Here is a 14,215-nt window from a genome sequence, read left to right as displayed (position 1 = left end):
CTTGCTTGATATAGCAGTTACTTCTTGCAGTTAGGAATGCTTATGTTAATTTTTCTATGTTGCTATGTTGGGTTTGCCTGCAAGAGTCTCCTAACAGTAGTGGATTAACTATTTTAGATATAGAGACAAAGATGACGATAATGATGTGCTGTTATTTATCTGTGATTTATCTTGCTCTCATATGATGAGCAGCCAAGGATAATATAGCCTGAAACCTTTCATGATTTTCCACAAAGGCTCATTTGAAAAATGCAGTGGCTGCTAACTCAGTTCTGTGTGTTGGCATGGGGGTTGGAACTGGATGATCTTAAGGTCCTTTCCAACTTTAACTGTTCTATGATTCTGTGGTCATAAGAGATGGTAGGTGCACTGTCTTGCTGCAGCAATGTATTCACTGCTTCTACTGGCTCTTCCTGTAGATAGGAGAAACATCAAGACTACCTTTTCTCTCCTGTAAGTGTTTATTCCTCACTTTCTTCTACTGGCCTGTAGAGAGCAGTGCATCTCTTGGGAGTCCTATAAAGTTGTATGAAGGATCCTGCAGGACAATTTTTCTGCCCCATATCCTCTCCTTTGTGAATTCCAAGCACAATAGGTCAGACAGCTATTGGTGAATGTCCTGATAGAGTGTATCCCGGGGAACAGGAAAGTAAACCTGTTTGAAGTACTGTGATTTTGATTAAATCAGAGGTAAAAACTGGAGTTTCATAAGTGCTAATGCAGGTAACAGCCAGGGTTTACTGTCAGTTTGCTGAAGTTAGTGACCTTTTATCATGGCATTTTGAAGTACTGAAGACAGAAGATGGAGCCCTTGGCTCTCACACTATACACAGTGTTCTTTACAGTAAATAAATCTAACAAAATAAGTGATTCTAGGTCGTTTGGGGTACTGGGAATGTTTGCAGTAAGCAGATGTTAGCAATTCTTGGATTACAGCAGGCTTTCTGGAATTGCATCACCAGCTATGGTAGGGGTTGAGTTCAGATCTTTACCTTACCCCATTACATTTTGCAGTGGTAATTGATAATCACTGTAGATTTAAATACATAATGTTGGCAGCATGCTCAATGAAATGCCCTTGATTCTGGAATGAGTGTTAGCTATTTAGGATGCAGGGGAACAAACAAACCATGTCTTGTAATCTTCTTGGCCATGATGCAAATTTAGTGTCTTTATTCTGTGTATGTATTGATCCAGTACAAGTGCTGTAGTTGTGTAAAGGAATCTTACTGTGATAATACATTTGGGTGTGTATGTTTTAATCTATGTAAGTACACTTCTGGTAATTTTGGCTAGGTCATGTTTTGTATGTCTAAAATTAAATTAGCAGTTATTTAAAAAGAGAAAATAGGTCTAATTCTATAGTGCAAAATTATTTTCTGCCTTATGCTAGAAATTGAAATGCTGTGCTATAAGCAAAAAGCACTGTTTCAAAATGTATAAATAACAAAATGCTAGTTTAAGTGCATTAGTCTCTTTTCCATTATGCAATATGTAGCTCAGTTTTTATATAATTAACAGAGTAAGTAGCATATGGTGGAACACAATAATTACACTTTTAAACATGCATGCTTGAACAGAAAGCCTCATTTAAAAAAACTGCTTTCTAAAAATACTAAAATATTTTACCGTACCTCTTGGAAAGTTCATAACAGATGTCAGTGCAGTCATTAATTTGGATATAAACTGCTGTAGCTCTGTCAAATGTTTTAAACAGCAATTACAGTGGTTTTAAGGGGTTTGTTTCTTTGCTTGTTTGTTTTACAGCTCTGAACATAAATCTGAACTCTCCTTCTTGGCTGCAGTATCCCTACTTATGATCTTCTTTCTGGTTCAAAGAAGATGCTCCCTGGTTTCAAAAATTGCTATGGCACTTGGGCTCCTGGGAGTCTACAGTTACCGGGCAGCTATTGGAAATGTCATATTTCCATGGCAACATGGCAGCAAAGATGTTTCAAAGTAAGTTAATCAACAGATATGTAACTATTTCTAGAGAGGTGTTAATGCTTTGGATATCAAGGAATGAAGTGGGAGGGGACACTATGTCTAGTCTAAAATCACATTCTTATGAATAAAACTCTATTTTGTAGGTGGCCAGCACTCAGATTTTGTAGTGTGTGCATAATTTTGAGCTCCATGAAGTGTCTTTCGACTGTGACAGTTTAGAAGCTAATCAGATAAGAATTAATATGAGGAAAACCCCAATATTCATACCCTGTATTTTTGCTGCAAAGAAACTTCAAACGCACTATCTCTTCTTGTTCTAAATGGGCTTGCCACATTTAGCAGAGCACGTGCCAAGCTCATTTAGCTACTTCTTAGTTTTGGAAAATGCTTAGGCAGTAATTTGGAGAGTTACTTTTTCGTAGCTTTCCTTTTCTGTATCTTTCCTTTGCTGGTGACTGTTCTGTACTGTATGGCCTTTCAAGATGTAACCAAATCCCTCTTGAGGTCTGGGCTGTGCTGCAGAATGCATACTAAGAGGTTTTATGTGGATATTATGTTGCTACTCTGTAACAGTAAGGAAGCTGGTAGATCTTTCACCAGCAGGTGCTTCTGGAATATATATATATAGCTAAGTGGACTTACTTTTATTATGATACTTTTTACTGTTGGATGGTCTCTGTCTCTGCAGCCTCAAGCTTTTGCATATGTCAAAGAGCTGTGGAAAAATTCTCAAATCAGTTAGGTATTTGATGAGGAGGAAGGGATTGTGGAAGAGAAGTAGTAAACCAGTCATTTTCTGGACAATACTCTTTCTCTCACACTTTTTTTGATATTTTGATATGGAATTTGATATGGATACAAATGGTTTCTGTTCGCACTTCTTAATCAGGGGCCAGAGATTCTTAAGATATGCAGAGATGGAAAAATCTTCTTACAGGAGAAGGTCTTAGGACACGTGAAAGATCAAATTTGCTAACAAGGCATGTTTTATAGCAAATGTGTATGTATGTATATCTAGATATATTTACATACATTCTGTCTCTCCAAATATTGATAATTCTGGTTGTATACTAGTGTTAAGTTAACATTGTGTGCTAGTTCTCCTGGATGTGAAAGTACGGGTTATCCTTATACAGTCTGCAGGATTTGGCTCTGTATTTGCAAATGCCTAATTTCTGAGTGTGACCTCTAGTTTTGCTTTGTGTTTGAGTACAGTCCCTGGAGAAGAATACTGTCCTTGCAGTGAGAAGCAAAACACTGCAGCGTGGGACTGAACATTAAATACAGCAATTGATCCACAAATAAAATGCCATTAGAGAAATAAATGGAGTACTTGCATACTAAAGGCAGAGCATTTACTGTGAACCTGTTCATTCTATAATCAGGGTATTGATTGCAATTATAACAAGATAGATACTGGCTTTTTGTGTTATTTCACTGTAAATAAATATTGAACGTGGTGATTTGCTTAAATTATGCTAGGTCTTTATCTCTGGTTATAGACTGGTTATAAAATTACTGTTTTGTTTCAAAGCTTTATACCCTTCAGATTCTCAGTGTAAGCTGGTAGGGTTAGCAAATGCAGGTTCTGACATTTGTGTTGACACGTGTTTTGCAGTTGGGGCAGAAAGTGTGATGCAGGATTCAGGTCACTTTCCAGATTTCAGTAAGAAAGGACCAACAGCAAATGTGTAACAAAATAGCTGTTTTTGTAAGATAGAGTAAAAAGAGGAATATAGGTAGTGAGTGTCTTTAGATGTTGGTAAACCTACTTTTTTGCAGCATCAGAAAAACCCCAGATGAATCTTTTTATGGCATGCTGTGGCACACGGTCCCATGTGTTCAGAGGTTCTGCCTCCCTCCCATACTATGATGCCTTTTATTTTATGTTTAAAAAAAAAAAAAACCAAACAAAAAAACCACAAAACCCCAAACCAACAAAACCCAAAAACCTCAAACCAAACAATGCAGCCAACCAAACCAGACCAAACCCATGTGTCTGCTCCTACCCTGTCAGAACTATCTTTGTTGCAACAACCCCCCGCCCCAGCACACAACACAGGCCATAACGGAGGTTCCAGCATGGTCCCTTGCCAGAACATTGATTGCCCATGGTAATGTGGGTTTCTCGAGCCTGAAGTACAAGGTCAGACAGTAGAGTACAGAGTAGACATGATTTGCCCAAGATCACTAACTTGTCAAACGTATTATCTTTGTCAAGGCTCCCAATACAGCATGTCAAAAAAGATAGTACACACATCTTAGTATTTTTGAGACCTTAGCTGATGTGTTGTCATAGTAACCCTAGCTCATCAGATTGGTGGTGTGATAAATGGTAAAGGCCTATTTAAAATACCACCAGGAGCAAAACCAGGACTTTCTTTTAAATATGTCTAGAGGTACATTTATTCACGTGTGTTCATGATGTGGAGTAAGTCCAAATCCAAGTGCAAGGAAGAGGTAATTTTGCGTAACATGAGAAAAAGCTGTAGGCAGCCAAAGCATTTTTCGAGTGTTTGCTCTGTAAGATGAAGAACTTTTGCTCTGAAACTCCTCCTCTCTGTACTCTTTACTGAAGATAAGGTGGTGTGTTTTTTTTTCTCTGAACGTGACAGTTGCTGGGAGGTAGATGAGGGACAAGAAGCAATTGAAGTATATCACATCTTCTATGGCTTACACTAAGATAACCTCTAAATTAAAATATACAAGGAAGTAATTCGGCCTTCCATTTTCCATTGTTTAAAAATGATAGTTTGTGAAATGAAAAAGATAAGTATCATACTAACTCAAACAAAATAATAGTAGTGCATTTGCTGAGAAATTGGTTTTTTAGTCTGAGTTTCCATCAAGTGGTTAATTTCAGTTTTCACTTAACTCATTTAATAGTGACAAATACCAAAGCCATTTCCTAAAGTTTTACTTCTAAGTTGCATGAATGTATTTGAATATTTTATGGTAATAATTACATTGGAATCACCAGAGATGCTGAAAAAAGGGCACTGAATTTCTGCCTTAGCCAGAAATGGAAGAACTGTCTAAACTTTATGGATTTTGGTTTGGGTTGGTTTTTGGTTTGGTTTTTTTTTTCCATTTTTTTCCCCCTAAAGGAAGAAACCAATTGCCCTACAGAGATTTTACAAAGGCTTGATATTCAAGGAAATAAAATAGTAAAGTGCCTTTGCTTATACCATTATGTATGAGTTTGCATCTCTGAAAGCTAAACCACAGAACATAGCACTGTATTCAGGTTTAGGAAGCCCGTATCACTGTCATGTGGTGGTTTAATCTTTTTTCTTGGTTATGTGAGTGCAAAAAGAAAACTGAATTTATAAGTACTGTTGCTTATTATTTATCCTCATGTTTTTTGGTTCTTTTTCCTGTGTGTGGAAAATAAATACTGAATTCAAGCTCATTTGTTAGCAGTAGTTGAGAAGTGGCCTTCCAAAGTCTGAAAAAAATAATTAAAGTTAAAAGAAATTTATTTTTAGAAATTTTTATTAGTAGTGTTTTCTGTTGTCATCTGGTTACATTACTTCCACCAAGTATAACTAGGCTTTTACTATTTTTAGTGTCATGGTCTAATTCTCCATGTATTATTAAGTCCAGATGACTCAACAATCCTCAGTTCTGAGTGAATTATGTTAGCTTTGTAGGAGAACATGTTTGTTCACCACTCAAGTATAAAGTGACTGCTAATCCCTAAAGATGGTGTGTATTACGTTATGTATAAAATGTGTAGATAATGTGGTTTTTTTTATCTTTTTTCAAAAACAACAGATTTTTTTAATATGCTCATTGGTAAATTCATTGGATTATTACTGTAGTTTAATAATCTAATGATTAGATTAATAAGATCTGTGACTTTAATGTTTTCCAGTAAACATACGAATATCAGTGCATTCTGACAGATACCTGCTTTTACTTTTTTTGTTCCTTTGGCCTTGTATTACTAGAATAGCAGGTCCCAGCTTTTAAGTTTACTGGTCCTTGTCTTTGTCAGCTTTTTTGAACGAGATGCTGTGTTTTTTTCAGAAGCCAGCTTTCACTGGAAAGGAAGAGGCCAATGAATTTATAGGTGCAGTGAACATAGCAGGAGGTTCTAATTACAACTTAAAAGCATTCCGACTTTTTGTAATGGGATTGCTTAGGGATTTGAAAAATGTGTACAGTTACAAGGAAAAAATGTGCTGGTATAAACCAGCAAGTCTCTATATCTGTGCAGCTGTGTGAGGTGAGAAGATGTCTGAAGTATGCAGAAATTTCAGAGTGAAAAAAGGATCTTCAAATATAATCACTGTCTTTTTGGTTGGATAAAAAGAAACATATGTTTGTGTGAATGTTCAGTGAAAAATTACTGAGCAGCTTAAAGGGAATAGTAATTTTTAAGTAACTTTAATTCCTGAAATGAAGATTCCATATCACTCTAAGGAGTATTTTTGAAGAAATTCATTATGCCATATAAATGGCATATTTACATGACCATATTTATAGATCTAGACCTTAAATAGTAATAACATAAATTTATTTTTGTTATATTAATTGACATGTCACACTAATATGATATTTTATAGGTGAATTTTTTCTTACAAGCTGGTTTCTTTGCTAAAGTTGATTTGGATGTCTTGCAATTTAATTATAAACTATTTTTAGAGTTTGGTATTTGAGGAACCTCTCTCATGAAATTGCCAGTACTAGCCTTAGAATGTAACCTGTTTGGCAGAACTGCATTGGTCTGCACCTCTCTTGAAAGACTTTCTGACCAGTGAAATAGAAATTAGTAAGTAGCTAATATTTCTGTTTTATTTATTTATTAATTATTTTTTTTTTCCCCTCCTGTTTAGGGGGATTACTGAAGCTCGTTTTGTTTATGTCTTTGTTCTTGGCATAGTCTTCAGTGGTACCAAAGACTTGCTGAAGTCACAGGTTATTTCTTCAGACTCTGGCATGAAGAGTACAGGATTATGGGAAGTGTATAGTGGATTGGTTCTACTAGCAGCCCTTCTGTTTAGACCTCACAATTTACCAGTCTTGGTGTTCTGTCTGTTGATTCAGACAATGATGACAAAATATATCTGGAGACCTTTGAAATTCGATGCAGCACAGATTACTGTCATGCACTACTGGTTTGGCCAAGCTTTCTTCTATTTTCAGGTAAGCTTAATACTCTTTGTTACAGGGGTGGGAGGGAGAATAGTTTTTGAAAGAAACATTGTTCATTGTGAGTAAAATGCCAGCTAAATCTCAAAAAAAAAAAAAAAAAGATTTACTGAGTTCTCACAAGGGTTTAGTTTCTAACTGTATTATTAATGTTTGGTTTTCAGAATAGGGGAAAGGTAACTTCTCCTCAGTACAGATTTCTGAAAGTGTTGAAAACATCAGATACCTATACCAGGGGTAATTTTGGTCTGTTAGTGGGCCTCCATAGTACTGTTCTGGTAATGATAAATACAAGAATTTCAGCTGAGTTGGTTAATACCAATAAAGGGCCGATGTCTTTTGTCCCTGATTCTTGAGGCTTATGAAACCTTTGGTAGCATCACAGTAGGTCTACATACAGTTTACAACTGAAGGGAAGTTCTGTGACAAGGTAATGTCTCTTACGAGAATCAGAACTAATTGCCATTCTTACTGTGTCGAATGGTATCTTTATTCCTGAGGAGGCTTACTAATTTCAGTAACGTCATCTCTGCATTACAAATAAGGTTGCAATTCCACAGACTTTCCTTATTATTAAAGCTGGAGAGGTTCTCTCCACTTCTAATAACACTGAAAAGTTCTTGTAGCAGACTATCTTAGGAGGGCATTTGTTAAACTGGGAATTGGGTTGTTTATGGTTTAGGAGGAGAGGCGTTCTGATTTGTTGCAAAATGTCAAGGTGAGACCTGTGTTGGCTTTACTTTTAAGGCATGGCTGAGGATGTTAAAGGGGTAGTCAAGCTTAGGGTACTTCCCTACTCTGTTTCTGATCCTGTTAGTACTTTACCAAGGATTGGCTTGACTTTTCTCTGAGAGTACATGTGAGGACAGGGAACTGCTGGTGGGGATAAGATCATCATGATTCATCCCTTCCTACCCAGTTTTCCTGCTCAGAGGACATAACAGTTCCTGGTTCAATAGCTTTTGCATGGCTTGAATGTTACTATTTTGGCAGTCAGCTCTGATTATGGCATTCTGAGAGCAGGCCTTAGTGGGACTGTCAAGAGGCTGAAGGCAGGGCCTCTCAGTACTAAGGTACAAAGCAAAAGTAGCTGCCACAAGTTTAATGGTGGTTAAGCTAGCAATAAAATCCAAGCTGTGAAAAAGGGACTAATAAAGAATGGCTTGAACGTTTTCATAAAGCACTCACTTTCAGTGATGATGAATTCTTGGTACAGTTATTTGCGAATTTCAAAGAACAACCAGATTACAGAAAAGTTGAGGCTGGAAGGTGCCTCTGGACAGCAGTCAGTCTAGCCTCCACCATCTATCAGGTCAGCCACGCCAGGTGTCCAGACTGTGCAACCTCTCTGGGCAGTTGGTAGCAGCGCTTGAGCACCTTAGACAGTAAAAAACCTTTTCCTGGTATTTAAACAGAGCTGCTTGTACTTCAGTTTGTGTACATTGCTTTTCATCCTTTCACTAGTCACTACTGAGTGACTGAGAAGGTTGGAGTCTGACTAAGTTTTCTTTACTTCCCCTCAGCAGGTATTTATACACATTATTATGATCCCTGCTGAGCTTTCTCCTCTTGAGGGTAAACAGACCAGCTTGTTCAGATAGATGACATATGCTTTGTTTCCATCATGATCTCTGCGGTGCTTCTGTAGACTTTCTGTGATCCATCCATGTCTGTTCTGTGCGGGGGAGCCCAGAACTGGACCCAGTGGCCCAGATGTGATCTCACTGTTGCTTAGTAGAGGGAATGGAGCACCTCCCTCAGTCGACTCATGCAGTCCCAGATACTGTGTCTTTGCACAAAGGGCACATGTACAGACAACGTGGTGTCCACCAAGACCCCATGTGCATCCCTACCAAGCTGCTTTCTGTATGCCTAGCCCCTAGCCTGATCCAAAGCATGGATTTTTTTCATCCCCAAGTGCCAGATTTGGCATCTTGTTTGAACTTCAGGAGTTTCTTGTCAGCCCACTCTCTAGCTTCTCTGAATGGTATCAGACCCCCCTGGTGTACCCAGTATACCACTCCTCCCAGTTCCGCACAGTGTGCATGCTTGCTGAGGTGGCACTGTGCCCCATCATCCAGGTCATTAATGGAGATGTTAGAGTTTCAGCCCTAGTGTCAAGGCCTGTGGTCGTTCGCTAGTGGCTGGCTTTCAGGTGGACTTTGTCCTGCTGATCACAACCCCATGAACCTGGCATTTGAGCAGGTTTCAGTCCACCTCACTGTCCACTTTCCTAACCTGGACTGAATTAGTTTGCCTGGAAGGATGTTATTGGAGAGGTGTTAAAGCCTCCTTGTAAGGTGAAAGCACTCAACTTCAGTATTGACCTCTGTTAAGCCTGCCTTGTTGCCAGCTAGTCATTTGTTTGCTACTTCTGAAGTGAGTGATACCTATGCTTGAGTGCTAGGGAAATGATGTGAAGGAAGCACAGTTGTATTGTAAGGCGTGATGTGCACTGCTGGCATAGATGTAAATGTCTTCCCTGACTTTCCTTCCTCAAGGTTTGTGGTTGAGCAGAGTGGTAGAACTGCTACCACTGTTAAACTGGCTGGGTTCACAGTGTTTTATGCCAGACAGGCATAAAGATCTAATGTGGCATACAAAAATGATAGCAGGTCTATGATTGAAGTACAGAAATGGAAAAAGCACTGAAATTTGTTGTTGATGTACATGAGACTGGATACTAAATTTAAACTGTGCTAGCTAAATGAGCCATGAAAAGAGAAATACAAACTAAATCTAAAACCTTTTCATCTGGAAATATGAGAGACTTAGAGAACTACTTTTTGCACTTGTCCTGGTGTGATTATGAGAAGAATGAGACTTCTTGCCCATGTTGCTGAGCCTTTATTAAATCTTGGTTGGCAAGAGGGTATGTAATGACAAAAACAGTCACTCTGTCTCGCTAAGTGTTGAATGTAAGTGATGGCCTTTCGAATACGATAGTGAGTAAAAATAGCCTTGTTCAGGATAGCATAGTTAATGAATGAGGCAGTGTTCTGCCAAAAATATTGTAGTGTCCTTAAAGACTTTATGGAAGTACAGCTGTGAAAATCCTGTGTACAGAGTAAGCAAGGTTCATAGGAAGAAATACTGGTTTTCGCTAATTGGTTGGTATAGTTGATGAGAGTGTATGTGTGGGGGAATTAAGTGCCTGGGTGTGGAATCTAATATTTTGATCTTAAGCAGAAGTAGAAAGAAAACCAAAGTACGTATGGGTTGAAATCAAGTGCTTTCAGCTTACACTTGGTTTTTCATTCCATGCTTCATCTGTTCTAGGACCCTGAGAGCATCTCCTATCTAGGAGCTTAGTTTAGTGGAGTTCAAGGTGATCTCCTTCACTGAGAGGAACTGTTGGGGGAAAAGCTAGCAGGAAGGGCCTGGCCCTGCTGTTCTGTGAGACCTGCTTTTCATGTGATGCTTTACTGGCTGAGCTGTGTCACAGATGTGTAAGCAGGTACGTTTGTGCCTGTCTCTTACCCTCTTGATATTGATCTGTACTTGGATGTAGTGTCTGGCCTTTCTGGCCTAATGCGAGACCTGCCATGTCACTACAGACCTTGCTGTGTAACCCCTGGACTGAGTCTGGCCTTTCTGGCCTAATGCGAGACCTGCCATGTCACTACAGACCTTGCTGTGTAACCCCTGGACTGAGTCTGGCTCTGATCACTGTCACTGGATCCAACTGTGACTTGGGCATGTCGCTTAGCATTCCCAGTCCTCCTGACTTACTGCTCTCACTTGCTTTGTTTTCACACTCATTTCCCATCTTACCTTCCCATGCAGAACCAGCTTGCCCTTGCTGCTTTCTGACAATTTGAACTTAAAAAGCAAATTTATTGAACAGTTTTTTAACTTGGGAATACTAGACATAAATTTGTTTTTCCAGCCCTTCAGCAAGACTTCTGAATGGTAAGCAGTGGAAAAGGTTACTTACACAGGTTGTGCAGTCTTCACACTTGGAGGTTTTCAGAGCTTGAGTAGCTAAAGTCATGTGTTACTTACGTGGTGCTGGATACAACCACTTCTTTTTTTAGGCTTGTTTTAGTAGTTAGGTTCTTTGCTTTATTTATTGTTTTGTCTAATACAGTGAAGAGAAGCAAAGTTAAAAATATTTGATTATTGTCAAAAAGCTGTGAAATTAATACATTTAGTCAGAATGCCACTTATTTGTCAGGATGTTATTTAAAGCTTGAAAACCTTTTGATGAATTTTTCAACAACACTGAAGAATTGATTGCCTTATCCTAAGCTCTGTGTTGTCCACATCTCATAACTCATCAGTCACTTCCCAGACGTATATCTTTAGCATTGCTATGTGCCCTTCAAATACAACAAGAATAAAAATAAATATCTTGATTGTTTTTCTTAACTATAGCAGATCCTAAAAAAAATTGTTGATGTAAATATGTCTTAAAATACTTTTGTTACTATGTGAAAGCTCATAAATGAACAAAAATTCCATGCATTTATTTGTCTTGCGGGGTTTTGTTTCCATCGTTAGAGCAGTATATGTGCAGAAGGGAAGAAAAAAATACAGTCTCAAAATGTTTAAGACTTGCTTATACTCTGTTAATTTTAATTATAGGAGAACAGAATAGGTTTGTACATTTTCAGAATAATTTGTATCCAATTCATCTTGCCTTTAAGTAAAGAGAGAGACTGAGTGATGTTTTGAAGTGGTTGATAGCTTTTTCTTGTTATGATTTCAAAGCGTTGTAGGATAATTTAGATCGGAGAGGACCTCAGCAGGACCACAGTTCAATCCCATTCTCCGGGGTTCTACCAGGTTGCTCAGGGTCCTGAAACCTCCAATAGTAGAGACAGCAGAATTGTCTCCGTTTTATTTTTTTTTTCAAATTATTCCACTTTTTTTTCTCCTCCTTAAATTATTTGTTTTACATAACTAAATTCCTCATTCTGTGCTTGTTCATAGGGTTCCAGTTACTAGAAAGACAAAAAATTATGTGTGAAAGTGCGGTAACAGTCTGCTATGCTAAATCAGTTGTTAAACAAGCCAGAAGCATGTCATTTTTGTCTTTCAACTCTGTACTTCTCAGTTCAGTGAGAGTCATTGAGACACTGCTCATTTTCAGTTGAGTGATGTGGTATCTGCAGCATTTTCAGAAAAATCATTGCAGCTTTGAAGAGGGTTTTAGATTGTTTCATTACTATCTATGGGGGGATTTTCCTTTGTTACTGTAGCAAATATTCTGGGTAATTTCTTTAGCCAGTGTTCCTGTGTTTGTGCTTCATTGATCTAGGTGATGATGGATTATCATGGAAAGCTTTTATGCAACAGTGCGTTGTCTCCTGTCACTTTCTGCCCTCACCACAATAAGCTATTAGACCATTGAAATACTGTATTTGTTCTTGCTCCTTCTCACATGCAGTGGGATGGGGAGTTGCTCCAAGGTGCCATGGATCAACCATGTACATGTCCAGGAGGAGCAAACAATGTGAAAAGACCTTTCAGCTCTTTATAAAATGAGCAGGACTGCCTGATGTCTCAGCTTTTCTGCTCTGCATGCATTATACAGAGAAGGAGAGAAAAAATAAGTAGGTGTGGTGGGGAAAGACCTGTTGCTTTGGCCAAGGACTGGAGGAAAAGGGCAGGTTCTCTCCCTACCTGTCCCTGGCAAACTTACTTGTTGAGGAGCAGCACCCTGCTCTGCTCTCAAACTGTTGCTCTTGACCTTTCTGCTCTTGCCTTGTCCTCAGTCTATACACCTTTAACCTGAGGAGGAGCTTTGCTTTACAGCTTTCTTTTCCAATCTCAATTTACAGGTACAAGGGCATAGATCAGCTTTTACTTCAGTGGCTCATCATAGTTATTTGCTCAGCTTCTGTCATTGCTGAACATTACACTAAATGCATAACAATAATGTGTTACGCTGGTGCAGTGTAACAGTCACTACAGTGGTGCATGGTGAAGGTCAAAATGAGGAAGACTGACATTCGTAAGTCAAGATCTTTCTGCTGTATGGTGTGTTGGTAAAATCCATAGCCTACTGCCTTCTTACAGCTTCAGTTTCCTCTTGCATTCTGGGGGGATCTTCATGGTAGGATTCACAGGCAAAGTGCTGGTGACGAGCTCTGAATTGTTCTGTCATCATGGATGGTCTTTTTCTCCTTAGTTATTAGAGCTGTTTCAGAAACAGTTTTTCCTGTCCCTCATGGCTAGTTACTTATGTAGTTGAGAAAGCTACCTGGTCTTCACGCTTCCTGGTGTGCTTTGGATTTTGTGAGCAGCCCAGATGTGTATTTGATCAGAAGACTTCCTTGCTGGGGTATCTTGGTGGTTCAAGACTGCTCACTAAGCTGAAAGGAAATCAGGTTGGAGGGAAAGGCGGCGCTGCCACTCCTAATATGCTTTGCTGAGACTGGATGTGAGGATCTTGGTGGTTACAGCACTTAGTTTTGTATTGGTATGGAATTCTGTAGGGGGAAAAGGAGAGTTTGATGACTGTTAGAATACCAGTGCTGTAGAAATGGATGAGCTTCTCCAGATATGGCAAGAATATATGAGAGCTTTCACACTAGTCGGAGGAAACCTATCTTTGACCTGCTAAGAAATGTTCTGCTTTAATCACAGGATGTGTTTTCTGCTTTACGTATTTGAGTAAAGTGAAGTACTTAGGCATTTTCAATAGAAAATACTTCATTCAATTTTATATTATCCTTTGTTACTTTGTGGTCTTAGTCACTGGAAAAAGAAAACTAGGTAAAACATACAAGTCTTGAACAGCTGTTAATACTTTCATTACTGCATGTTCCTTCTGTTTTTCTCTTTCGTCATTTTAAATTTCCTTTATTGATAATTCAGTCTATTTAGGCTGAGTTTTGGTCTGTTTCAATGCAAATGTGGTATAGAATCTTGGAAAGCAGAAACCTCTCTGAATTTGTAAGCCTTAATCTGATTACATGCAGCAGCTTGTGTCATGGGGCAGATGGGCAGTGTAGTGTTCCTCTACAGGTCTAAATTGGAGCCCTTCTGTCTCTAACAGCAGGAAATATTAATCTCCTGGTATAATTTTGGGCAACGAGCCTAAAATCCTGGGTTTGAACCATGCATGATGAAAAATGAATTTTTAATTTCATTACTGTGACTG

At 38.6% G+C, this 14,215-nt stretch overlaps 1 protein-coding gene across 2 annotated transcripts in view; it reads left to right on the top strand.

Moving 5' to 3' along the window:
- Positions 1 to 14,215, top strand: part of PIGG (phosphatidylinositol glycan anchor biosynthesis class G (EMM blood group)) — an 82,903-nt gene that overhangs the window by 38,135 nt on the left and 30,553 nt on the right. For both annotated transcript variants that reach the window (XM_061366054.1, XM_061366055.1), the window contains exons 10-11: positions 1,768 to 1,959; positions 6,789 to 7,098. In XM_061366054.1, the coding sequence (XP_061222038.1) occupies positions 1,768 to 1,959; positions 6,789 to 7,098 (502 nt within the window). The remainder of the gene's footprint in view (positions 1 to 1,767; positions 1,960 to 6,788; positions 7,099 to 14,215) is intronic.

Source organism: Neopsephotus bourkii, unplaced genomic scaffold, assembly GCF_033783945.1.
Source record: "Neopsephotus bourkii isolate Nb327-2 ecotype Australia unplaced genomic scaffold, CSIRO-AGI_Nbou_v1 NB_1298, whole genome shotgun sequence".
Lineage (NCBI taxonomy): Eukaryota > Metazoa > Chordata > Aves > Psittaciformes > Psittacidae > Neopsephotus > Neopsephotus bourkii.
Note: the sequence above shows the minus strand (reverse complement) of the source record. Positions and strands in the feature narration are given on the sequence as shown.